The sequence below is a fragment of the Thalassophryne amazonica genome, chromosome 4, assembly GCF_902500255.1.
Source record: "Thalassophryne amazonica chromosome 4, fThaAma1.1, whole genome shotgun sequence".
NCBI classification, from domain to species: Eukaryota; Metazoa; Chordata; class Actinopteri; order Batrachoidiformes; family Batrachoididae; genus Thalassophryne; species Thalassophryne amazonica.
Window position 1 is genome coordinate 33,885,310 of NC_047106.1, and position 26,591 is coordinate 33,911,900.

Below are 26,591 nucleotides of genomic sequence, written 5' to 3' on the forward strand. Positions count from 1 at the left end.
TACCCACGTCTCTGTTGTTTCTTCTGTATATAAATGATATACCACTGTCCATAAAAAAGTAATAAATGCATGGCATCGATGTTTGCCAATGAAGGAATTAGATGTATTTCTAGAAGGTTAGAATCTTGGACTCTGTAAGTGTTGTAATTCAGAATGACTTGTCATGGTCTCGACACATAAACAGAGTATGCAGTAAAATTAATCTAAACTTTACATGTTAGTGAGAATCTTGTTTTCTTCGTTCTGGTTGTAAACAGCTTTTCAGTAGTTTTATCTTACACTGCTTTGATTCTTGTCTGTCAGTCTGGGGTAAATGTGGTGTCAAGAATATGAATTTCCTCCACTCTCTTTAAAACGTTATTATGTGCCTGTGATACAGCTTTGGAAACCATGTGCCAAGAATTGAAATTAGTGTATGTATCCTTGTTTATAAGACACTGAATCAGCAATATTCACAAAAGTTACAATCTGAGATCTGTGTTGACTAAAGTTTTAAATGCACCATTCACTCATTCTGAAATCCACAAGCTTTCTTTTAGTATCGATGGTTCCACATTTTCAATGAGTTAACATTCCATATCGGAGAATGCAGAAGTAGCTAGATATGGAATTGCTTTGTGTCAACATTATTACCAAGTTTTACACAACATCTTTAGTGAACAAGTTCATTTTAACTCCTTATTGTTGGTTTTAGTATATTATCATACTCAACCATCAGCAAAAGAGTATGTGTCACTTTAATGTTTCACATTTCATTTCATAACCGATGATGTTATTGAATTTTAAAAGAAGTTTATTTATGATTAGTATCATTGTTATTGGTGATATTGATATTGCTCATATCAATAGTCTTTACACATACTGTTTAATGGCAGCCAAAATACTAAATAAATAGATTTAGTTGATCACATACACTAACCGGCCACTTTATTAAGTACTTCTGTTCAATCACTTCTGTTCAATCACACAGAAATAGCTAATCATTCAATCACATGGCAGCAAATCAATGCATTTAGGTATCAAGATGTGGCAAAGACAACTTGTTGAACTTTAAACTGAGCATCAGAATGGGGAAGAAAGGGGATTTCAGTGACTTTGAACGTGGCATGGTTGTTGGTGCCAGATGGGCTGGTCTGAGTATTTCAGAAACTGCTGATCTACTGGGATTTTCACACACAACCATCTCTAGGGTTTACAGAGAATGGTCAGAAAAAGTGGAGATATCCGGTGAGCGGCAGTTGTGTGGCCAAAAATGCCTTGTTGTTATCAGAGGTCAGAGGAGATGGGCAGACTGGCTGAATGGGCGACTGTATGATGCCTTCAAGTCAATATGGACCAACGTCTTCACGGCATAGATTCAACAAGGTGTTGGAAAACACCTTGTTGAATCTATGCCATGAAGAATGAATGCAGTTCTAAAGGCAAAAGGGGGTCCAACCCGATACTAGCGAGGTGCACCTAATAAAGAGGCTGGTGAGTGTAAAATATGGACAGTAATATTGTCATTATACAAAGGAGGTTGTATTTAGCTTTTTCCTCATTGTGTCTGGGTATCTTCTGGGTGGTTGCTATCCAGGACCTGGGGAAATTCCATAGTGTGGTGAATATAGCAACATGCATCGGTGCATGCCCCAGATCCAACCTAATTTAGACAAAGTGTTTGGGGTCTGAACAGAAGTATAAAGTCATTATAAGAAACTCATTATAAGACATTTGATTTGATTCATATATCATGCAAAGCACTTTAAAGCTTTCCTAATTTGATTTATTATCCATCATTGTTCTGTTTTCTTAAAGTACTGTGTCAACTTACTGTTCACTTTGATTTAAAATGGATTTTTATTATTAATACCTTCACATCACTTATACAGTACATCAGACCGGATGCCTGCTATTTTTGTAACAGTGAAAAGTTTAATCTTGTAAAAAAACATGCACTCGGAGGACACATACTTGCACGTCCCCTTCAGAAATACACATCCTTTTTACAAGGAGACAAAGAAGATGTGTGCGTCAGAACTGTGTGGCATTTATTCAGTGCATCATCATTGCATTATGCCAAAATGAACAATTGCTGTCTCCTCCCATCTTTGCTACTCCTCCTGTCTTCCTCTAGTCCTCGGGCACCAGCGTGGTGGTGGACATTGCAGTGATGGGCGAGGCCCACGGGTTGATCTCAGACCTGCTGGCAGATCCGTCACTGTCCCCAAACACCTGCAGCATCCTGAAGGCCGTCAGCAGCCTCCTCAGTACCCAGATCAGCCTCCAGCCCCTCTACAGGCCTCGAATCCCTGCAGACACCCACACCTGCTCTGATTCGGAGGAGGGGCCTGATAAAGTCGAGAAGCTGGCTCTTCCGAAGGTAGGTGTTTGTCTCGGTGAGAAAACGCTGTGGCTCATGTTTGCATCACTTGTTTACTTCATGGTATCATGCATCATGGCAAAGCAGATATGTGTAACATACCACTACAGTTGTGTGTATTATGATAAAAGCACTGAATTTTGCACATATATTGATTTATAATTTTTAATTAAAAAATTGATATCATGCCAAGCTTTTGTTTTTTATTCATTGATGGGGTGGGATGGGGTGTTTTAAAATGTAATATCAAGAAAACTACTTGAGCTCGCTGCATCACATTTTCGGGGTAATTATATTATTATTTTGAGTCCACTTTGGAGCGTCAGTGTCTTTGCAGATACTGTAATCATGCTACTGGAGCCATCATTCACATTATTTTAACACCTCACATATACAGTAAGAAGTACAGCGTTAAATTTAAGTGCTACATCTTGAGCAGTGGCTTTTAGGCATTTGCTGGTTCGCAGTTGTGAATCTTGCACAATCTTGCAGTCTGCGACTCACGCGAGAGGTCAGTTTCAGCAGAGTTCCAGTTCAGGGCACAATGTAAACAAACCTCGTGAAGTATGGACAACAAGACAACATCAGGGCACGGCAGAAGTCCATCACAAGTTCATCACAAGACCTCCTCTAGATAACCTTCTCAACTTGGGAGAAAGTGTCATCATCATAATCGCCCGTGAACAAGCTGGATTAACGCCATCCACATCCTTGCTAGCCATTGTTTATATGCACTGTGAGATGCTGGACCTCTACTGCAGCCTCGGTTTTTTTCTGCAAAGTGCAGGAGGCTGCCAAGGGGATTATGGGAAATGTTAAAGTACTGAATGCACTCAAAGGCCACTGTACAAAAATACAACGTATTTCAAACATTCGTTTTTTGGAAAATAAGATACATCGGTGTCACAAATTTTGGATATACCATAAAGGGAAACTAGCTCTTCTTAAACAAACAAAACAACAAAAAAGCAGTAAATTTGTATTTGGTACATGGCATTATGTGTAGTGTGACTATCACACTGAACTGGGATGAAATTGCGCTCTTTTCCATTTTGAGCTTCAATATCTCTAAAATTATTGACCTGATTTATCTGATTTTCATAAAATCCATTGCACATTGAATATGAAACCTGTATATAAAATATCAGTCCTCTACTTTTAAAACTGTAGTTTTTAAATGTCTTCAAATCTGCTGCCAAACACTGCACAGTAATTTTTTGAGGAAATTCAAGAACCCAGCATTCTGTGTTGAACTTCAGCTCTACTTCTGACAGTCAACATTCACAGAGGTATGGTACCATATCCACCTCCCCCCAAAAATAAAAAATAAAAATAAAATTAAGGACTTAGCTCATATACTTTTCTATATATTGTAGTTTTAATATGATCACTCAAAAATAATGCCAGTGTGATGCGGCCAGCAGGAGTCACAAAAGACCCTTTAGTGATAGATGCTAGAGCCCATGGGTTTTAGCCTCCTGGTTAGAGTGCCTGCCTCCCGTCCAGGAGAATGTGAGTTCGTGCCCCGAGTGGGGTGTCACAACACAACACAGAGGTTAAACTAGGAAAAAGGTGCAAAAATGCTTCAGTAAGTATGTTTTTTTCAGAAGACTAATGGCAATACAGAAGAATACAGGAGAATGTGAGTTTGTGCCCCCAGTGAGGCAACATAACACAGAGATTATAATTGGTGCCGTGACCCAGATGAGAGCAAGGTTTAGGTGGGTGAGTGTGACGGGGCCAGCAGGAGTCGATGTTCAGCTGAATTCAGTAAACCTCACTCCCCAATGCCAAAAGATGCTCTAGCAACAGATGCTAGAGCCCATGGGTTTTAGCCTCATGGTTCGAGTGCCTGCCTCCCGTCCAGGAGAATGTGAGTTCGTGCCCCGAGTGGGGTGTCACAACACAACACAGAGGTTAAACTAGGAAAAAGGTGCAAAAATGCTTCAGTAAGTATGTTTTTTTTCAGAAGACTAATGGCAATACAGACTTGAACTTTTGCACCTTTCCTGAATTATTTGATTTGATTTTTTTTATTTGATTTGATCATTTATTTAGTCCCCATGGGGGCAATTCAGGTGCAGTCAGCAGTAAAAATTACATTACATTCATAATACTATGGCGCAGTGCCATAGGTATTAAAGGCACTGCGCTGCGGTGGTTTGAATCATATTTGTCTAATAGATTACAATTTGTTCATGTAAATGGGGAATCTTCTTCACAGACTAAAGTTAATTATGGAGTTCCACAAGGTTCTGTGCTAGGACCAATTTTATTCACTTTATACATGCTTCCCTTAGGCAGTATTATTAGACGGTATTGCTTAAATTTTCATTGTTACGCAGATGATACCCAGCTTTATCTATCCATGAAGCCAGAGGACACACACCAATTAGCTAAACTGCAGGATTGTTTTACAGACATAAAGACATGGATGACCTCTAATTTCCTGCTTTTAAACTCAGATAAAACTGAAGTTATTGTACTTGGCCCCACAAATCTTAGAAACATGGTGTCTAACCAGATCCTTACTCTGGATGGCATTACCCTGACCTCTAGTAATACTGTGAGAAATCTTGGAGTCATTTTTGATCAGGATATGTCATTCAAAGCGCATATTAAACAAATATGTAGGACTGCTTTTTTGCATTTACGCAATATCTCTAAAATCAGAAAGGTCTTGTCTCAGAGTGATGCTGAAAAACTAATTAATGCATTTATTTCCTCTAGGCTGGACTATTGTAATTCATTATTATCAGGTTGTCCTAAAAGTTCCCTAAAAAGCCTTCAGTTAATTCAAAATGCTGCAGCTAGAGTACTGACGGGGACTAGAAGGAGACAGCATATCTCACCCATATTGGCCTCTCTTCATTGGCTTCCTGTTAATTCTAGAATAGAATTTAAAATTCTTCTTCTTACTTATAAGGTTTTGAATAATCAGGTCCCATCTTATCTTAGGGACCTCGTAGTACCATATCACCCCAATAGAGCGCTTCGCTCTCAGACTGCAGGCTTACTTGTAGTTCCTAGGGTTTGTAAGAGTAGAATGGGAGGCAGAGCCTTCAGCTTTCAGGCTCCTCTCCTGTGGAACCAGCTCCCAATTCAGATCAGGGAGACAGACACCCTCTCTACTTTTAAGATTAGGCTTAAAACTTTCCTTTTTGCTAAAGCTTATAGTTAGGGCTGGATCAGGTGACCCTGAACCATCCCTTAGTTATGCTGCTATAGACGTAGACTGCTGGGGGGTTCCCATGATGCACTGTTTCTTTCTCTTTTTGCTCTGTATGCACCACTCTGCATTTAATCATTAGTGATCGATCTCTGCTCCCCTCCACAGCATGTCTTTTTCCTGGTTCTCTCCCTCAGCCCCAACCAGTCCCAGCAGAAGGCTGCCCCTCCCTGAGCCTGGTTCTGCTGGAGGTTTCTTCCTGTTAAAAGGGAGTTTTTCCTTCCCACTGTAGCCAAGTGCTTGCTCACAGGGGGTCGTTTTGACCGTTGGGGTTTTACATAATTATTGTATGGCCTTGCCTTACAATATAAAGCGCCTTGGGGCAACTGTTTGTTGTGATTTGGCGCTATATAAATAAAACTGATTGATTGATTGATAAAACCACATCATACAAATTCATAAAAAACATAAATACATAAAAAACATAAAAACACAGCAGAATAAATATACAAAACAAGAACCCAGAAATAAGGTGTGAGTCAGTGTAGACTTAAGTGCAACAGTGAGTCCTTAGGTGTTATTTAGGAGAGCAATGGCTGTGGGAATAAAAGAGTTTTTTTAGTCTGTTGGTTCTGCATCTGGGCATTACCAGGCGTCTGCCCGAGGGCAGAAACTTAAATTGTGGGTGCAGAGGGTGTGCAGAATCAGCCTTAATTTTCCTGGCTTTTGACACAACCCTTGTTTTAAAAAGGTCCATAATGTCCGTGCACTGAGTTCCCATAATTTTACCACATTCCTTGACAATATTACAAAGACGGTTGCGATTCTTAAGGTTCAATAGGTTAAGCCAACACAGGAAGGAAAAGGTTAACACAGACTCCACAAAGCAACTGTAGAACATTTTCATGAAGACACCATCTACATTACCTTTCCTGAATTATATCTTCCCTCAGGATTCCTCCCCGGAAAAATCAGAGCTGGCCAGCTGGGTAGTTTACCTTCATTTTGAAGGACTGAGATGGACACAGACCCTCATGTGTGTGCAGTAGTTGACACTCTCACGTCAACCAGCTGCAAATTCCTTAATCAAACCTATAATAGCAGGAGGACGATTTGTACAAATTGGAGTGTTTCACTTAACTTGTATGCCGCAGAGCATGTCAGGACAATTCATACATCAGCCGTCAGTGCTGGCGTAGCATGGAGCGTTAATGTGGGCAACAATGACGCACAGGCTTCCAGTAAGCTTTTTAATGTTTTACAAGGCTACGTCTCCAAAATGTATGCAGGCACTTAAGGTGGCAAGGAAACTAAATAAAGCGTGTGATGCAATGCAGGATAGCCAACCAGGGAAGTGACTAGCTGCTTTAACACCGCCTGAGTGCACCAATGCTCAGCCCATGTAGTGGAATGCAATGAGACGCTGCCTCGTTTTAGTCTGCTGGGGGAGTTGTGAGCCTGCATGTGGCTGCGGGTTAAATCTGATAGACGGCCCAAAGTAAGAAAACACACAGTACATACGTAACGGTAACCATTGTTAGCGGTTGCCGAGGAAAGGCCTCTGTGTATTTTAGGCTTGTAATAGTTTCTCTGATTAACAAAATATAAATTTTAGTACAATATGCAGCCCTTGATTGGTTTTGGCATTTTTGGAAAACATTTATTTCTACAGTTTGAAGTGATTTTGTAATTTATTAGGTAATTCAGCTTTGCTTAACATAAGAAACTAAATCATATGAGTGAATGTATGACACCATTTGCATGTAGGGGTGAATTTCTGCCTGAGCATAAGCAGAGAGGGAACAAAATGATGCTTGACCAGGAATATGAGGCTCTGCTGCCCTCTACAGTTGGTTCAAGTGACAATTTTTGGTTGTTTGCCTCTGTACGCCACCACAGTGAAAATGAACTGAAACCAGCACAATGTGATTGCAGTGGAGACTTTCAGCTTTACTTAAAGGGTTTAACAAAAATATTGCATTAACCATTAAGGAATTATTACCAATTTCATACACAGTTTCTCCATTGCCATTAATTATAAATATAAGCAATATTTCTAATAATTGGATGGAAGTCCTTCGCAGTCACTGACTGCCTGAAGTATGGAACCCATGACCAAACATCATCAAATGGACATCACCAAATGTTTTCCTCACTTTAGGTACTTTTCCATGCCTCTTTCATTAAATCAAACACCAGCTTGGGTTGCATCATGTGACTGAGTTCACCATGAATATTCCATTTTTCTGCTTTGAGAAACTCTTGGGTTGATTTGGCAATATGTTTGGTTATTATCTATTTCTCACTCACCATCCTCTGGGTTTGGCAGCACCTGCCTGAATCTGAGCAAATGGTATAGACTGATAATCTTAAGAAGACCTTGTACTATCAGCAGTCAAATTATGAATAAACACCAGTGACCGAGTTCCCTTAGGAGCCAAATATGCCCACATTATAACACTGCCTCCACCCTGTTTCACAAATGATGTAGTACACTGTCCTTCCTTCTCCATGCTCATCTCTTGTCATTACTCTGACACAAATTTGATTCATCTGTCCAAAGAATCTTGTTCCACAACTGGGTGGAATTTTATAGATCTTTTCTAGCAAAGATGAAAATGGTCCTCATGTTCTTGACTGTTACCAGTGACTTGCACCTTTTCATAATCACTCTGTATTTACCTTCATGAAATTGTCTCTTGACTGTAGACTTTGATGATGACAGTGGTATGTCTACTTTCTCCAGAGTGTTCGTGACATGACGAGTGACTTAGTGAGCTTTTCTCAACAGAAGAAAATATATCCGCAAATGCATGACAGCATTTGGATGTAGGGGTGATTTTTTTTTTTTGGTATGTTCTCCCTGTGTTCCTCCAGGCACTACGGTTTCCTCTCACAATCAAAAACATACTTATTTAGGGTCTGCACCTTTCTCGACCCCAAACAAAGGCATAATCTCCACATCTGCGTCATTTTTGATCGGAATATGTCCTTCAATGTGCATATTAAGAAAATATGTAGGACTGCTTTTTTGCATTTGCGCAATATCTCTAAAATTAGAAAGGTCTTGTCTCAGAGTGATGCTGAAAAACTAATTCATGCATTTATTTCCTAATATTTGTTCATTTTGAAATGAATGCCTGCAACACATTTCAAAAAAGTTGGGACGGGGAACAAAAGACTGGAAAAGTTGATGAATGCTCAAAGAACACCTAATTGGAAACAGGTGAGTGTCATGATTGGGTATACAAGAAGCATCCCTAAAAGTCTCAGCCATTCACAAGCAAAGATGGGGCGAGGATCACCACTTTGTGAGCAACTGGGTGAAAAAATAGTCCAACAGTTTAAGAACAATGTTTCTCAACATTCAATTGCAAGGAATTTAGGGATTCCATCATCTACAGTCCATAATATAATTAGAAGATTTAGAGAATCTGGAGAACTCACTACACGTAAGCAGCAAGGCTGAAAACCAACATTGAATGCCTGTGACCTTCGATCCCTCAGGCGGCGCTGCATTAAAAACTGACATCATTGTGTAAATTACCCCGTGGGCTGAGGAACACTTTAGAAAACCATTGTCAGTTAACTCAGTTCGTCACTCCATCTACAAGTGCAAGTTAAAACTCTACCATGCAAAGTGAAAGCCATGCATCAACAACATCCAGAAATGCTGTTGTCTTCTCTGGGCCCAAGCTCATTTGAAATGGACAGACGCAAAGTGGAAAAGTGTGCTGTGGTCTGATGAGTCCACGTTTCAAATTGTTTTTGGAAATCATGGACGTTGTGTCCCAGCTCAACATAGCTATTTGCCCGCTGGCCCAGCGCCGATTTGGCGCACTTTCGGGCCACTACGGGCCAGTACAAGTTATCAAATAATGGCCCACTCGGGCCACTACAAAAATACGCAAAATTCTGTTTATTCAGTGGTGGGCACAGATAACCAAAAAATTTACTTTGACAACAGATAATCAGATAACTGAAAAAATTATCTTTGATAAAGATAAACCGATAAACCACCCAAAAATGTATCGTAAGTTACAGATAATCGATAACCGATAAATTCCGGTATTGTCTCTGGTACATTTGCAATTACTAAGAAGCTGAAATTGACTTTTAACACGATCACTTTTGAAAGCATTAATAGCGACAAAAGACCCCAAGAATGAGCCAGTATTTCCATGTTTGACCATGCTGCCCCCTGTAGGAAGCTGCACAGAAGAATCCTGAGAACACCCACAAAATCAGCTCTCTACTAATCATAATGCTCCGGTCAGGCGGAGGTCTTGAAAAATAAAGTCATACTAACTTATCGTTTTGTGAAAATACTGATAGAAATGAGATGTTGAATAATGCACTAATTCTGAGGTTTTGTAACAAACACAGACCGCAAAGCATTCTGGGTAAAAGTGCCTCTGCTACACACTGATTGATTCAGTCATTCATTATGTAAACCAACACGTTAATGTGACGTGTGTCGTGTGTTGGTTTAAAGATAAATGTGCTTTTGTAAACTATTCCATTTTTATTTGTAAAAACAGGCATTTTTACGGAGCCCTGGAAGTGTCATCGCAAAATGTTTTGCATGTGGAGAGAATGTGCGCACGCTTTATTAGTGCCGTGCACAGGTTTTATGATGTTGTAAAACGTGCACTCAATATTAGTAAGTAAGTAAGTAAATTTATTTATATAGTGCCTTTCACAGACATAAGTCACAAAGCACTTCACAGGTTAAAATGCAATAATAAATAATAAAAACATAGATAAAACAAAGGACACGGTTAACAATTGGTCAGTTCTGAAAAGCCTTATCTTGACACATAAATGTTGGCTTTACACTGTGCGTGTTTTGGCCATTTTTCAGATGATTTTTCATTTGTGCGAGAATTTTTTGGACCGAGTTTCAGGTTAATCGCGCGTCCTGCATCGTGTAGTGGAGTAACAAGCCTTAACATCTCACGACCACCTCCTGCTGCTGAAGAGCTACAAGCATCCAACCGCAGAGCTGTCTTGTAATGTTTTTTGTTGTTGTTGTTTCGTTTTTAAACTTAATTTGTAAAAAAAAAAAAAGAAAAAAAAAAGCCATTTGCAAAGCCAAAAAGTTGATGTGACCACCATCTGATCAAAATAAATAGAACACTGCCATCTACTGGTACCCTGACGCTTAGTACTTGGGGCAAATACTGCCATGAACACTACTGGCCAGTAGATGGCAGTAGCAGCCTTGAAAACTTGCCAAACAAAATTCCAGATAATCCGTGTCTGCTACATTTAAGATGTGTGGAATTTAACAAACGCAAATACAATAACATCTATAAACCCAGAGAATATATTCACGAGAGTTGTAGGCACTAGAGTTTAATGCTGTTGTCCGTGGAGCCTGAACAGAGTGTCTGAAATGCATTTGTCCTGTCGTGAACGTCTGAGATTACCCTATGCTACCCATAATGCATTGCTGCCAGGCACAGCATGTGCTCACAAAACCTTAAAAATTAGCACATTACTTTAAAATGAAAACATATATCTGATATTTTCACTTTTTAAAACTTCAGACATGACAGTAATTTTAAATAACTTGTCCAAAATGAGTAGATTAAAATTTGAACCATAAGTTAAAAATGTATGCCTCTGGATGACTTGGGTGATATTGCGATTATATCAGTATGGTGTTAAAGGAAATTATTTTTTGGGGGGGGGGGGTCACCAGTTCTCCTTTGCCTACTGAGGATAGAGTGGTTTCTTCTGAAAACAGCTCTCTTCTGTTTGCAGAGGGTAGAACAATATACCTATTAGGAAACTTTTAACAGGTAGGTCTCAACTGCTTTTAAGGTTTAAAAATGTTTTTCACTGTTCAGCTTGGTTTACTACGTTATCGGTCTAAAAGTTATCGGACGGCGATTCATCGGAAGATAATTAGTCCAATGATGGTTTTAAAGTTATCTAAAAAGATAATCCGATAATGAAAACATTATCTTCGATAATTATCTGTTATCGGATTATCGGAAGTGTGCCCACCACTGTATTTATTTTACCATATTTTGCGTCGACAAAGTCAAATTTCTTCACATCTCTGTCATCAAACTTCATCGAGTCCACGATATTTGTTTTGGTCTCGCACCACGCTTCGGGTTTGGTATCGTTAAGAAATGATTCGATCCACTGATATCAATAGTCATTTTGCTTAATGATTCCCTTATCAGTCCTTCAGAGCGGCCGTTGTTTTTGAGGGTGTTTGTTGGGAAAATGATCAATGATCACAAATGCAATAACAACATCTATAAACCCAGAGAATATATTCATGAGAGTTTTAGGCACAATATAAAAATAGTTTTATGTTGCGATGTTAATGGTGTTGTCCATGTGCAGCGGTTAAAGTGGAGCCCGATCAGAGCGTCTCAATGCAGTTCTCAATGTTACTGAGATCTCGCAGAGCGGCGACCTCTTCGAAGTTTTGCGGGATTTGAAACGTCAATAGGGGAATGCTCCCGCAGAATCTCGCGCACATTGAAATGTATGTTGTCAATGCGTGGTGCGTGCATTCGGCCGTTTCTGTCACCGATCTTTGCCAATGTTTGTTAGCATCTTTAAATGCGCGGGAAGCTGCGGGAAAAGAAGACGAACAAGACGCAAATCTAACAGAACGCTTTGAAATTGGAATTGAAATATGTTTAAACTACAACCACCCAAATTCGGACAACATCCAGGAAAGAGTTTTGCTAAAGGAATTGGCCAGAAGAGGAAGCTTAGTGATGATGAGTTAAGGAAGAGAGACAGACTATATGAAAGAAACAAGAGGAAGAGAGCTTTTGTCCCGACCTGGCCACAGAAATGGCCGTGGCTTGGTCATGACCAAGAGAAGAATGAGGTTTTCTGTCAAATCTGCAGGGCCTATCCATCGTATGCTGACAAGTAAGTAAAGTATATGTTTGGTCATGGTAGACCCTAGCTGTTTTGAAGCTAGTTTAGCTTGCCTTTGTGGAAACCCCACGGTGACAACATTAGCAAAGGATCCAAGCATTCTTTTTTCAATTTTTAGATCGATAACTCCAATCCAGACAAGGCATACTTTTTAGTTTTGATATGGAACTACATCTGTATTTTACATTTCTGACTGTGAGTTAGCCAACTCTGAGGGTTGCTAAAAAAAATGCCCTCTAAATTTTATGGGAGTCACTTTATTTTTTTACACTTGAGAATGCCCTCTGATAAATTCCATTTTTTTTTTTTTTTTTACTTCATGGTCCATAGACTATTTTATGTTTTTCTGGATTGGTTTATATTCTATAGGCAGTTTTATTTGCAGGATTTCAGGGTGGAATATCATGAACTCTTGCACGCAAAACCATGGGGCAGTGCTCCCATACTGTGGACCACTAACTTCTAAATTCTACTGGTGGGCCAGTGGGGCAAACTGGTTTATGTCAAGCCCTGTATCCTCTGGACAAAGGAGGAAAAAGACCATCCAGATTGTTACCAGCGCAAAGTTCAAAAGCCAGCATCTGTAATGATATGGGGGTGTGTTAGTGCCCATGGCATGAGCAACTTACACATCTGTGATGGCACCATCAATGGTGAAAGGTACATCCAGGTTTTGGAGCAACATATGCTGCCATCCAAGCAATGTCTTTTTCAGGGATGTCCCTGCTTATTTCAGCAAGACAATGCCATGCCACATTCTGCATGTGTTACAACAGCGTGGCTTCGCAATAAAAGAGTACGAGAGCGGGTACTAGACTGGCCTACCTGCAGTCCAGACCTGTCGCACATTGAAAATATGGCACATTATGAAGCGCAAAATACAACAACAGAGACTCCAGACTGTTGAACAACTGAAGTCGTACATCAAGGAAGAATGGGAAAGAATTCCACCTACAAAGCTTGAACAATTAGTGTCTTCAGTTCCCAAACACTTATTGAGTGTTGTTAGAAGGAAAGGTGATGTAACACAGTGGTAAACATACCACTGTCCCAGCTTTTTTGAAACATGTTGCAGGCATCCATTTCAAAATGAGCAAATATTTGCACAAAAACAATAATGTTTATCAGTTAGAACATTAAATATCTTGTCTTTTTGGTGTATTCAATTGAATATAGGTTGAAGAGGATTTGCAAATCATTGTATTCTGTTTTTATTCATTCATTTTACACATCGTCATACCTTCATTGGAATTGGGGTTATACTTTTGTAAAGGGATTCGGACAAGACCACCAATATCGAATCCATGTCAAGACCAGGACCTTATTTATATGGTTAAGTGTGAGTCAAGACCAAGACTTTGAGATTTTGAAGCGGTCGACACCGAGTAAAGACCGGGTCTTTGGAGGAGGTGAGGTCAACTTGAGACTGAGGCCTAAAAAAGTCTGTTTTCAAGACCATTAATTTAATTAGCTTTAATAGCTCCCCTGTTAATATTTAAAAGTGAAACTTCTGAAGGGGACACAGACTCAGCAGCTTAGTTGGGATCACTGTGAACATTGTATGAAGTAGAAAAAAACAAAGTACACCAGAATATGCTGTAAAAGTCTCTGAGATAGATCTTGAGCTTTTTGATAAGTCAGATTAGAGTGTTAACATAATAATAATTGTCATGATCATTTTTAAATAATGTGTGTACTTATTTATTTGGAGACTGAGACAAGATGAAGTGAAAAATTCTCGAGACCAAGACTGGACTGGAGTACCACTATACGCACTACTTTTTTGTGAATAACTTTATATCTTTAGTGCACAAACAGTGTGCCCATACAACATACTGTCTTGGCTCATGGCTATGCAATTTTGAAAATTAGTTCCAAAGACTGCAAATATTTTTTGACAATATAGGTTTCAATGATGGGATGAGAAAAGAAAAGACAACAAAGGAGAATTAATACAAAAGTGTAGCAATAAAGTTGCAAGGATGGTCACAGTATTTAAGTTATGCACAACCTGCAGAAGTGTGCTGATTACATCACACTACTCAGCCTCCCTGGTAAAGTCTACTCCAGGGTGCAGGAAAGGAGGGTTCGGCTGATAGTCGAACCTTTGATTGAAGAGGAGCAGTGCAATCCATCCTGGTCGTGGAACAAACGACAAGCTCTTCACTCTCACAAGGTTCCTGGAGGGTGCCTGGCAGTATGCCCATCCAGTCTACATGTGTTTTGTGGACTTGGTGAAGGCGTATGATCAGATACCCCGGGAGATACTGTGGGAGGTGCTGCGGGAGTATGGAGTGAGGGGTCCCTTTTCAGGGCCATCCAATCTCTGTATTCACAAAGTGAGAGCTGTGTTCAGGTGCTCGGCAGTAAGTCGGATTCGTTTCCGATGGGGGGGGGGGGGGTCCAGTTTGGTGGGCTCAGGGTCTCATCACTGTTTTTTGCAGATGATGTGGTCCTGTTGGCTTCATCAGCCTGTGACCTTCAACATTCACTGGATCTCTTCGCAGCCGTGTGTGAAGCGGCTTGGATGAGGATCAGCATCTCTAAATCTGATGCCATGGTCCTCATCAGGAAACTGATGGATTGCCTACTCCAGGTAGGGAATGAGGTCTTGCCCCAAGTGAAGGAGTTCAAGTACCTCACAGTCTTCTTCATGAGTGAGGGGACAATGGAGCGTGAGATTGGTCGGAGAATCAGAGCAGCGAGGGTGGTATTCCATTCGCTCTACCGTACTGTTGTGATGAAAAGGGAACTGAGCCAAAAGGCGAAGCTCTCAATCTACTGGTCAATCTTCATTCCTACTCTCACCTATGGTCATGACGGTTGGGTCATGGCCGAAAGAACTAGATTGTGTCTCTCAAAAATTCTTGAAAGGGTAGTTGTAAAACAGCTAACTGATCATCTGCAGAGGAATGGTCTATTTGAAGAGTTTCAGTCAGGTTTTAGAATTCATCATAGTACAGAAACAGCATTAGTGAAGGTTACAAATGATCTTCTTATGGCCTCGGACAGTGGACTCATCTCTGTGCTTGTTCTGTTAGACCTCAGTGCTGCTTTTGATACTGTTGACCATAAAATTTTATTACAGAGATTAGAGCATGCCATAGGTATTAAAGGCACTGCGCTGCGGTGGTTTGAATCATATTTGTCTAATAGATTACAATTTGTTCATGTAAATGGGGAATCTTCTTCACAGACTAAAGTTAATTATGGAGTTCCACAAGGTTCTGTGCTAGGACCAATTTTATTCACTTTATACATGCTTCCCTTAGGCAGTATTATTAGACGGTATTGCTTAAATTTTCATTGTTACGCAGATGATACCCAGCTTTATCTATCCATGAAGCCAGAGGACACACACCAATTAGCTAAACTGCAGGATTGTCTTACAGACATAAAGACATGGATGACCTCTAATTTCCTGCTTTTAAACTCAGATAAAACTGAAGTTATTGTACTTGGCCCCACAAATCTTAGAAACATGGTATCTAACCAGATCCTTACTCTGGATGGCATTACCCTGACCTCTAGTAATACTGTGAGAAATCTTGGAGTCATTTTTGATCAGGATATGTCATTCAAAGCGCATGGGTACAAGCGGCCGAAATGGGCTTCTTAGGAGGGTGGCTGGTGTCTCCCTTAGAGATAAGGTGAGAAGCTTGGTCATCCGTGGAGAGCTCGGTGTAGAGCTGCTGCTCCTTCACATTGAAAGGAGCCTACTGAGGTGGTTCGGACATCTGGTAGGATGCCACCTGGGCACCTACCTAGGGAGGTGTTCCAGGCACATCCATCTGGGAGGAGACCCCAGGGAAGACCCAGGACTAGGTTGAGAGATTATATCTCCACACAGGCCTGGGAATGCTTCTGGATCCCCGATTCAGAGGTGGTTAATGTGGCACGGGAAAGGGAAGTCTGGGGTCCCCTGCTGGAGCTTATCTCGATCCCAGATAAGCGGTTGAGATGAAGAGGAAGATGACAATCTGTAGAAATATGGGGGAGGTGATGGTCTCATGGTTAAGCGTTGGGTTTGAGAACAGAGGATCCTTGGTTCAAATCCCAGCCTGACTGAAAAATCACCAAGGGCCCTTGGGCAAGGTCATTAATCCCCAAGTTGCTCCCATTGTGTTGTGGGCACCTTGTATGGAAGCACCCTAACATCAGGGTGAATGTGAAGTATTATTGTAAAGTGCTTTGAGCATCTGATGCACATGGAAAAGCGCTATATAAATGCAGTCCATTTACAATTTTTAACCATGCTTGGCGTATGTATTTTGCTGTAATTGATAAATTATTGATTCTTTTCTCTATGGATTGTCTAAATCTGTGAGATTTGTGTCTGTCTGTCTATTTGCTTTCAGCGTCTAAGGCGGAGCCTGCCTCCAGGATTGCTGAGAAAAATATCATCAACATGGACCACGACCACCTCAGCTACAGGACTGCCCGCTATCGAACCAGGCCCTGTTTGCAGAGGCCGCTCTGCCAGCATCAAGCACACCACAGACAGGTGAGGTTATGTTTTCCAGTTTCAGTTCATTAGTATGAGAACAAGCAGTAAGTCCTCTATAGGCTCTGAGGTCCACTGGGCCAGTGCTTATCCCTGGATTCTGTAGCACAAAGCAGATCTCTATGAAGTCTATGACTTTCCTTGGACAGGACCGAAGTCCAATGCAGGTTACTCCCACTGCAACAGCCAGTACCCATTTACAATTGTGTGGATGCGGACAAATGCAAATGAAGTGTTTTGTCCAAGGACAAAAACAGTTAGTATGACTGGTGTAACAATTTACCAATACAAATTGAAAATTAATTTTGAAGTAAAAGAAACAACTACTTTGATACGCAGACATTTGAATCAATGTAAATGAACTATGAGCCAGTAACTTTATAAATCATTTAAGCTCGTTTCACTGCCACTTCTTCATCTTCAGATTCAGATCAGATTCAGAGGTCATCACGAGGCTCTTGTGAAACTGGTCACAGGAACGTTAACTTTGCAAAGTTAAAAACAAAATCAACATGTCCGATATTGGTAGGCAGTATAACGGATAAAGATACTCTCCGTCTTGTCTCCGGAGACAAGAAGAAGAGGAGTGTATCTCCCTTATTTAGCAGGAGTAGGGGAAAAACTACAGAGGATCTTCAGATAGCACAAAATCCCAGTTTACTATAAACCGGTTAACACCTTGAGACAGAAATTAGTTCACCCTAAGGACAGGATCCCTAGTTAAAAACAGAGCGATGTAGTGTATTCTATCAGATGTCAGGAAAACTGTAATGAACACTACATTGGTGAGACTAAGCAACCTTTACACAAAAGGCTATACCAGCACCACAGAGAGGGCGCCAGTGGACCTCAGTCTGCAGTTCATCTCCACCTTAAAGACACTAACCACATGTTTGAGGACAAGGAAGTTAAAATCTTAGCCAGAGAGAAGAAATGGTTTGAGAGAGGGGTCAAGGAGGCATTCTATGTGAAACAGTTGAAACCCAGCCTTAACCGGGGAGGGGGTCTGAGACACGCTTTGTCCCCTGTTTACAATGGGGTACTCAGGTCAAAGTAGTTTCAGTCTTTTGTTCATGGTAATGAGTCATTCACGTCATCAGGAGAATCATCAAGGGAGCCATCAGGAGAGGCGTCCGTTCCATCATTAGGAGGGACAGCTGCCCTGTCATTAGGAGGGTGCTAACTAGAGCACAATAGTTGCTAATTAGAGCTATTGTTAGGTCACTAGCCTATAGCAGTCTGCCTCTCAGTAGGAGGAGTCTGGTTAGGTTTAAAACTCCAGCTTTTGTGGTTTCTGTTTATTCTTCTCTACAAGAATCAAGACAGAAGTCAGACTACCAGAGCAAGAATTTTAGCTGAGGAAGCTTCTGCGATTTGAAGCGAAACATCCTCGCATCAAGCAACCCAGTCCAGTCGAAGAGTCAAGCTTCTCTACTATGGAAACCACCTGGACAACTGAGAGCCTTCACAGTAACACTTCAGACAGAGGCTTGCTACACATAGGACATTACAATATGGACAGACAATAAGCAGTACAGCACAAGAAATAAAGTCCCAGTCCCAGCAATATCACTATCAATATGCAGTACATTTACTCCATACATTTACCCAACTTTACTCAGCACTCCCTCTCCCAGACACACACTCTTCCTTCCTGTCACTTCTAGCTTCACCGAAACAGGGACAAAAGAATGTTTATAACGGTTGTGCCGACCAAGAGGCACCCTGTATCTCCTCCCTGACCTCAGCAGCTGGTATTCTGTGTGTAACACGTGTGTGCGGTCAGAGAAGATGCTCCTGGTCTATCTCCTCATGGCCTACAGGGGAACAGGACTGCCCATTATCTTTCCTGCTGTCTTAACCAGGTTGAATAATTGTGTCTTTGATTTGACCAGCAAATTACCAAACCTGCTGGTTATGCCATATCTGAGGACTGACTCAACGGCTGCTCTGAGCTTGCACAGGAAGTAAAGGCACTGGTGTATTCTGCTGCAGACTGTGGTGACCTGTGTGTGCCAGCTCAGGTCGCGGTGTATGTGAACTCCCAAATATTTAAAGGAGCTTACTTGCTCTATGGCATGGCCATGGATGATAATAGGTCTGAGATCTACACCTGGTCTGGGGTCAATCACCATTTCAACAGTCTTATTTGGATAGATGATCAGTTTGTGTTCATCACACCAGGCTACAAGATCTTCAACAGCAGCTCTGTGGCAACTTGAGTTGTTTTCCTTTTTCAACAAACTGAGCTACACTGTATCATCTGAAAATTTCAGAATTTATTGATTTGGTTGTAAACAGACACAGTCATAGGTATAGAGAGTAAAAAGAAAAGGCGAGCTTACTGACCCCTGGGGGGCGCCAGTGCTGCATATGGCTGTCTGACAGGGCCAAGTTAAACTTTACCTGTTGATGTCTATGGGTCAGAAAAGAATGGTACCATCTGATGAGAAATGGGTTTACCTTTGCCTGGACTAACTTATTCAGAAGGATGTGTGGCTGTATTAAATTAAAAGCAGAGCTGAAATCAATAAAAAGTAGTCTGGCATATGCAGCAGGACATTCTAGATGTTTTAGAATGAGATGCATGAGTGTTACGATTGCATCACTTGTGCTGCTATTTTTGTATAAGCGAATTGGTACCTGTCCACTAGTGGTGCTACATCTGTACGCTGCCTCTCTATCATGAGTCTCTCAAAACATTTGAACACATTAGAGGTCAGAGCTACTGGTCTATAATCATTATCCTCCTGAGGACTTGTCTTTTTAGGTACTGGGATAATGATGGATTTTTTCCACAGTACTGGCACAGTATGAGTGTCTAGTGACAGCTGGAATACCTTGTGCCAAACAGGTGTGAGTTCTTCTGCAAATGTTTTCAGCAAAAACACTGACATATTATCTGGACCAGTAGCTTTGTTCGTCTTAATGGTTTTAAAGGTTTTTGTAACAGCCTGTGAATCAATTAAAATTCTGTCCCGAGTTTACTTCACACATATTCTCTAAAATCATAATACATTTTCAGGTTTTACATGAAGTGGGTGATGCGCGCAGTCTGCAATCTGATTGGGTGCCCTGCCGGCATTTGCGCTTGGTGTAATGTAAACAAGATGCACAAAGATGTTAGTAAACTCAGGTGGGAGATAATGTGGTTGTAACATTATGCACAGCAGTTGCAGATCTGGGTTGCATATTTTCTCCCTTACTGCGATGTTACAGCACCAACTATCCCTGATATACAGTACATGCAGATGCCGCCCCCCCCCCGGTTTTTCCAACATTTACATCCCTATCCAGTCTTATGTGTGAAAAGCGCTCGATCTGTATAAAACTGTCTGGCACCTCCTCTCCAAACCATGTTTCGGTGAAGGCCATCAATCCAGACACTCGGAACTCGGAACTCATAACCTGTTTGATAGTGTTAATACAGAAAAGATTTTGAAGTTGATTCCTTTAATTTAATCATGCCAACTGTCTCTTACTCTTTGTTTACATTAATCCAGTGAATCATGGAACAGCTCGTTGACCACTGCAAAGAGCCTCTCCATGTCTGCACCCTATGCCTCTTCCATCACCTCCAACCACCTGTACAGCAAAGCATTGGGAAAACCAGGTCTGTGTGCAAAACCCCACTGAAAAGTGAGAAACTAGCACTTACAAAGTGACAGGGACAAGTTTCCTTTTTTAAACTGTCTCGCTGTATGTCACATTACCAACTTTAGAAATGCAGAATATGAGCAGCAACATTTTCAAGTACATTCACATTCGGAACAGAACCAATAATGTTGCTTTCATTTTAGGTTTACCCCCATCCAACATATCACCTTTAGGATCCCCGTACTCATCACCTCCAAACCAAGGTACTCCTGCATCCAGCCCTACTAACAAGACATGTCCAGTGCAGCTTCCTGCATCCAGCCCTACTAACAAGACATGTCCAGTGCAGCTTCCTGAGTCCATTGGGCCCCTGACAGACCAGACCCACAGCCCTGTGACCCCCAACAGCCACCACAGATCCTTAAGCCACAGCCAGAGTGCCCCCAATTCCACCAATGCTCCCTGGAAAAACCCAACACTATGCAGCAGGTAACAAACAAACAAATAGGCATGAGAGCATTTTCTATTTGTAGACATATAACAAATAGCTTTAATAATTGCACATAGCTGTTACACTTGATCAAGCTGGTGTTTGTAATCTACATTTCCCTGAGAATAAAATCCCTTGGACAACTTGTCTTTAAGGTGTTACTGAACTGCACAAAATAGTGACGTCTCAAAGCTAATAGTTACGTTCATTCAAGTACAACACTTATCTTTGTTGTTTGTTTTTTATGGAAATGAGGGGAAAATTAATCATTTTGTTTTTTATTTAGAGATCAGAAACTATTCCAGTTATAATTAGAAAGAATTGTCAGGATAGATCCCGATGTTTTGCTCTTTCTGTGTTTCAGCTGTGGCAGGCCAGTCAATCGACTGAACCGTGGGGTTGAATTTGTTGACAAAGCAGACAGAATGCCTCATCCAGGTAAGCAACAGAGCTACACGACAGTTAATAAAAACCCCACTATTATGAAAATTACGACAAACAAACGTGCATAAATCTGGTTCATGCAGCTCATCTGTGGTTGTGTACATATCAGCCTTATGATGATTATTACTATTGTTATCATTATGATGATGAATGTTACATTTCATGAAGAGATCAGGCATCTTTTCATCTGTTTTTATGTAAATTTAGTGATGTGAAGCACTTTGAAATGTACATTTACTCTGAAAGTTGTCTTTCTGCCGCCTGATTCTGTTTTTTTTTTCTCTCTCTCTGTTTGAGGTGTGGCTCCATTCAGAGATGGGAGTGGGTGATTTCTTCTGCAGGCCTCCCATCCTGTGCACCAGCATGGACTCACAAAATTTCCTGTATAATCATATTGTCAACTGTGTTGGTAGCATGGCCCAAGCAGAGGGTCACCTCTTTGAGATTGGTCTGCTTGAGGTTTCTTCCTCAAATCATCAGAGGGTGTTTTTTCTTACCACTGTTGCTTGTGTGCTTGTTCTGGGGGTTGGTAAGGTTAGACCTTACTTGTGTGAAGCGCCTTGAGGCAACTTTGTTGTGATTTGGTGCTATATAAATGAAAATAAATTGAAATGGAAATTGAAAGTGCTTTACATCACTACATTCACTTAAAAACAGAAGCTAAGATGTCAAATCCTTTTATGAAGTTAACAATAATAACAATAAAATAATAATAAAAAAACATTGTTATTGTTGTTATTTAACTTCACAAAAAAACATTAGGCATATTTTATATATTATTTTATTGCACAAAAAATATTTTCAATCACCACTATCTTTTTCTGAAACATTTAAAATGATGCTTTTTAATGTCAATATGAAAACAAATCTATATAACATGGTCTTGACTGCTTAATAATAATATTAATAGACATGAACTCCAAGTGATGTTCATTAACTTCTAAATGCTTGTGTGTCTGTCCGATGATTCATTAAATCCAGTTGGCTGGAAAAGTCATGTTTTAGTTATTTACTTATGTAATCTATTATTTTATGTTTTGTGTTCTTTCTTTTCTTTTTTATTAGAATATATCCTTATTTTGAGATTAAAACACATTTGTATTTTTTATGTAAATAAATGGTAAATTATAAATGGTAAATGGACTGCATTTATACAGCGCTTTTCCATCTGCATCAGACACTCAAAGCACTTTACACATCAATGCCTCACATTCACCCCGATGTGAGGCTGCTGCCATGCAAGGTGCCCACTACACACCAGGAGCAACTATGGGATTAAGGACCTTGCCTAAATAACACATTTTATTTTGTTTATATTTGACATTTTTAAAAATCTCTCTCATCTTCAAATGCTTAGTCCAATTAAGGGTCGTGGGGTGCTGGAGCTTATCCCAGCAGTCATAGAGCGCGAGTCAGGGTACACCCTGGACAGGACGCCAGTCTGTCGCAGGGCCACATATAGACAAACAATTTTTTAATTTTCCAATCCACCTAACCTGTGTGTCTTTGGATGTGGGAGGAAGCTGGAGCACCTGGAAAGAACCCATGCAAACATTCTCGCTATGAGGTAACAGTGCTAGCCACTAACCCACCCTGGTGCCCCACATTTTAAAAAATTAAATATGTAATTTGCCCTGGAGCCTTTGTTCCAGTGTGTACAACTGGAATGCTGCAAGCATTTTCATTTTAAACATATTCATCTACTCCAAGTAGAAAATGTGATGTTTGTGAGTAAAATAGATTCTTTGGCAGAAACCAGTAATACAGCAGTGTAAATGAAAAATAATTAAGTGAAACTGAGCTCACTGGTACTCCAAAAATCTAGCAACCACAAGAAGAATCTTTTTTGTGTGTGTCTTCAGCGTCGTCAATCTGTCCTGCCTATTGGAACATTTAATCAACACAAACATAGGTAACATTTATTGTGTTTCTTCAGATGAGCGTGCAGTTGCTTCATCAGACTATGACAGCACCTACGACAGCACGTATGAGACTAACCACAGTGACAGCAGTGACTTTGCACAGAATGAAGAGGAGGTTGAAGGAGTCAAGAAGCCGCCTGAAGAACAGGAACACTGCAGGTCTAAGACAGATGGGCTCATTCTGCACCCCCTGCTACCATCGCCAGAGGTCAGTGAGCACACATTCTTTTCTTGGAAAACAAAAACGTGTATGTCAAGACCCCCAATGACCTTATATCACCAAGTTAAAGTACCATGCTGAGTAAATTCTTTATGCAGACCCATTTCCACAGTGTGTTGACCAAAATAGACCCCTGTCTTTTTTCTTTGTGCTTGGGGGTCACCATGGCAGAGCCAATATGGATTTGGCACAAGGTTTTCCCTGGATAACCTTCCTGACTCAAGTCCGCAACACATGGGCATGAATGGTTTTGAACCAGTTATTTTGAGTGTAGATAGATAGATAGATAGATAGATTTGCTCAAAATGATGTTAATCACTGAAATCACCTAGTGGAGTGGGTGGTTACAAGGAAACCCTGCACCCTTTCGGCCCTTTCTGGAATGAGTTGAATACCCCTGTTTTAGATCACCCATCTAAGCTTCTTGGTTGTATGATGTTTAAAAAAAGATGTTTTTCAGACCACATTGTCCTTTACCTTGAATTTTGGCCAAACTATTTCAAAATCTAATCACCTCTGGATATCTCAGCAGGATGGCATGGTGGCTTATTGGTTAGTACTTTTGTAAGGCGGTCATGGGATCACTTCTCCCCAGTCCTTTCTATGTGGAGTTTGCATGGGTTCCCTCTAGGTGTTCCAGCTTCCTCCCACTTCCAAAGACATGCAGGTTAGGTGAATTGGAAACTTTAAATTGGCTGTAGGTTTGTTTGCATGGGTTCCCTCTAGGTGTTCCAGCTTCCTCCCACTTCCAAAGACATGCAGGTTAGGTGAATTGGAAACTTTAAATTGGCTGTAGGTTTGTTTGCATGGGTACCCTCTAGGTGTTCCAGCTTCCTCCCACTTCCAAAGACATGCAGGTTAGGTGAATTGGAAACTTTAAATTGGCTGTAGGTTTGAGTGCCTGTGGAGATGCTGGTTGTCGATTATGTGGCCCTGTAACAGACTGCCGTCCTGTCCAGGGTGTACCCGCCTCATGCCCTATGACTGCTGGGATAGCCTCCAGCCCCCCATGACCCTTAATTTGGAGTAACTGAAGATGACTGAATGAGTAGTATTGTGCAGATATGATGCTAAAAAAAGTATGTGAAAGTTATTGTATAATATATAAAAAGGACCAAAACCTTACCAACGTTGCCTACGATCTTGCTTATGGGGGTCTGTAAGGTTAGATGTTACCGTTGTGAAATGCCTTGGAGTGACTGAGTTGTGATTTGGCACTATATAAATGATTTGAACTGAATTCCATTTCAGGTTTTTTCTTGTTTTCTGAAGGATGAACATTACTTCAAGTGTAAACTGTCCTTTCAGCTTAATTACTATACCTTTGTTTTTAATCATCAGGACAAGCCCATCTTGGCCCCGGAGCCTCTGGTGATGTCAGAGTTGGAGCCTCTGATGAGTCAACTCAACAGCTGGAACTTTCCAATTTTCAGTTTAGTGCAGAAGACACATGGAAAGACAGGCTTCATCCTCAGCCAGGTGAACAAAAAACAGGATGCTGCGGAGCACATACCACAAAAGATACATAAAAGATGAGTTCTGCTGTCTGTATACAAAAACACAAGAAAGAAAAAAATCAAAAACATTTACACCGGTGGCGGAGATAATGTTGGGCAGCACGGTGGCTTAGTGGTTAGCACTGTTGCCTCACAGCGAGAAAGTCATGGGTTCAATTCCCACCTGTGACCTTTCTGTGTGGCGTTTGCATGTTCTCCCCGTGGGTTTCCTCCGGGTGCTCCGGTTTCCTCCCGCATCCAAAGACATGGGGGTTAGGTGGATTGGAATCTTTAAATTGTCCGTAGGTGTGCGAGTGGGTGTGAATGTGTTTGTTTGTGTGTTTGTAGCCCTGCGACAGACTGGCGTCCTGTCCTGGGTGTACCCCACCTCGCACTCTATCACTGCTGGGATAGGCTCCAGCCCCCTGTGACCCTTGATTGGACTAACTGGTTGGAGATGAGTGTTGTGTGTGTGTGTGTGTGTGTGTGTGTGTGTGTGTGTGTGTGTGTGTGTGTGTGTGTGTGTGTGTGTGTGTGTGTGTGTGTGTGTGTGTGTGTGTGTGTGTGTGTGTGTGGAGATAATGTTGATTTCATGTTTAAATCCAGTAATACAGTGATACCGTAAATCGTATTCTATTACTCATCAAATATCAGTTTTGATGCTACTGGAATGTGGATGGATTAATGTATAGGGTTCCCTGAGCTGAGTCACATGTGGCCCACATTTTTCTCCATAATACTGTGGCAAACACACAAAATAACATTAACACACACACAAACACACACATTGCTTACACCAGGGATGTCCCAATCTGATTGCAGCAATCAATATCAAGCCCAATCAAGGCGTTGTTTGATTTTTATCAGATTTATTAAACACAAATCTTAGATTAGCCTGTGTTGTGTCAGGTCCATGCCAACGGACCTCCAGCCACTGCTCTATTAATGCTTGGTGGAGGCTCATCAGCAGTGAAGCGGTACACATTTTAAGATGCTCTGCTTTGCTTCAAATACACACAAAGTGCCTTATTTACGAAAGGTTTAAGCACATTAAAGCCAAGTTCAGTGGCTACAAAACAGAGCACATTCCCATAGGGGTCCATGTTAAAATGTCCAACGTTAGAGCAGAAATTTTCTTACTTCTTAGTTTAACAAATTTTAAGCCATAAAGTTCTGTATAATTGTGGGCGTGGCTGCTTTGAGTGACAGTGGCTGAGCCCAGCATCTCTGCCTCTCATAACGCCTGACTGTAACTCAGAGTCCGCTGGATCTGGCTACTTGCTGTTGTGGAGGCTGTGTTTGTTTGTTTGCCGTATTTTATTACAAACACCTGGAATAATATGCCTCGTTCAATATGCCTCGGATCATCTAAGGTGTCTCTGCTACAATATTCCCACTGAGTGAAACTCTTGTTTTATTTAATGTTGTATGCTAAAACTGTTAGCACTTTTAGCAGCTGTCCATAGCAT

At 40.9% G+C, this 26,591-nt stretch overlaps 1 protein-coding gene and 1 long non-coding RNA gene across 2 annotated transcripts in view; one reads left to right on the forward strand and one right to left on the reverse strand.

Moving 5' to 3' along the window:
- LOC117509631 (cGMP-inhibited 3',5'-cyclic phosphodiesterase A-like) overlaps positions 1–26,591 on the forward strand; it is a 147,939-nt gene that overhangs the window by 68,569 nt on the left and 52,779 nt on the right. Inside the window, exons 2-8 of the mRNA XM_034169373.1 lie at positions 2,117–2,362; positions 16,808–16,953; positions 20,457–20,566; positions 20,754–21,039; positions 21,405–21,478; positions 23,421–23,614; positions 24,968–25,105. Of these exons, the coding sequence (XP_034025264.1) occupies positions 2,117–2,362; positions 16,808–16,953; positions 20,457–20,566; positions 20,754–21,039; positions 21,405–21,478; positions 23,421–23,614; positions 24,968–25,105 (1,194 nt within the window). The remainder of the gene's footprint in view (positions 1–2,116; positions 2,363–16,807; positions 16,954–20,456; positions 20,567–20,753; positions 21,040–21,404; positions 21,479–23,420; positions 23,615–24,967; positions 25,106–26,591) is intronic.
- Positions 1–26,591, reverse strand: part of LOC117509633 — an 81,993-nt gene that overhangs the window by 22,941 nt on the left and 32,461 nt on the right. The window lies entirely within an intron of this gene.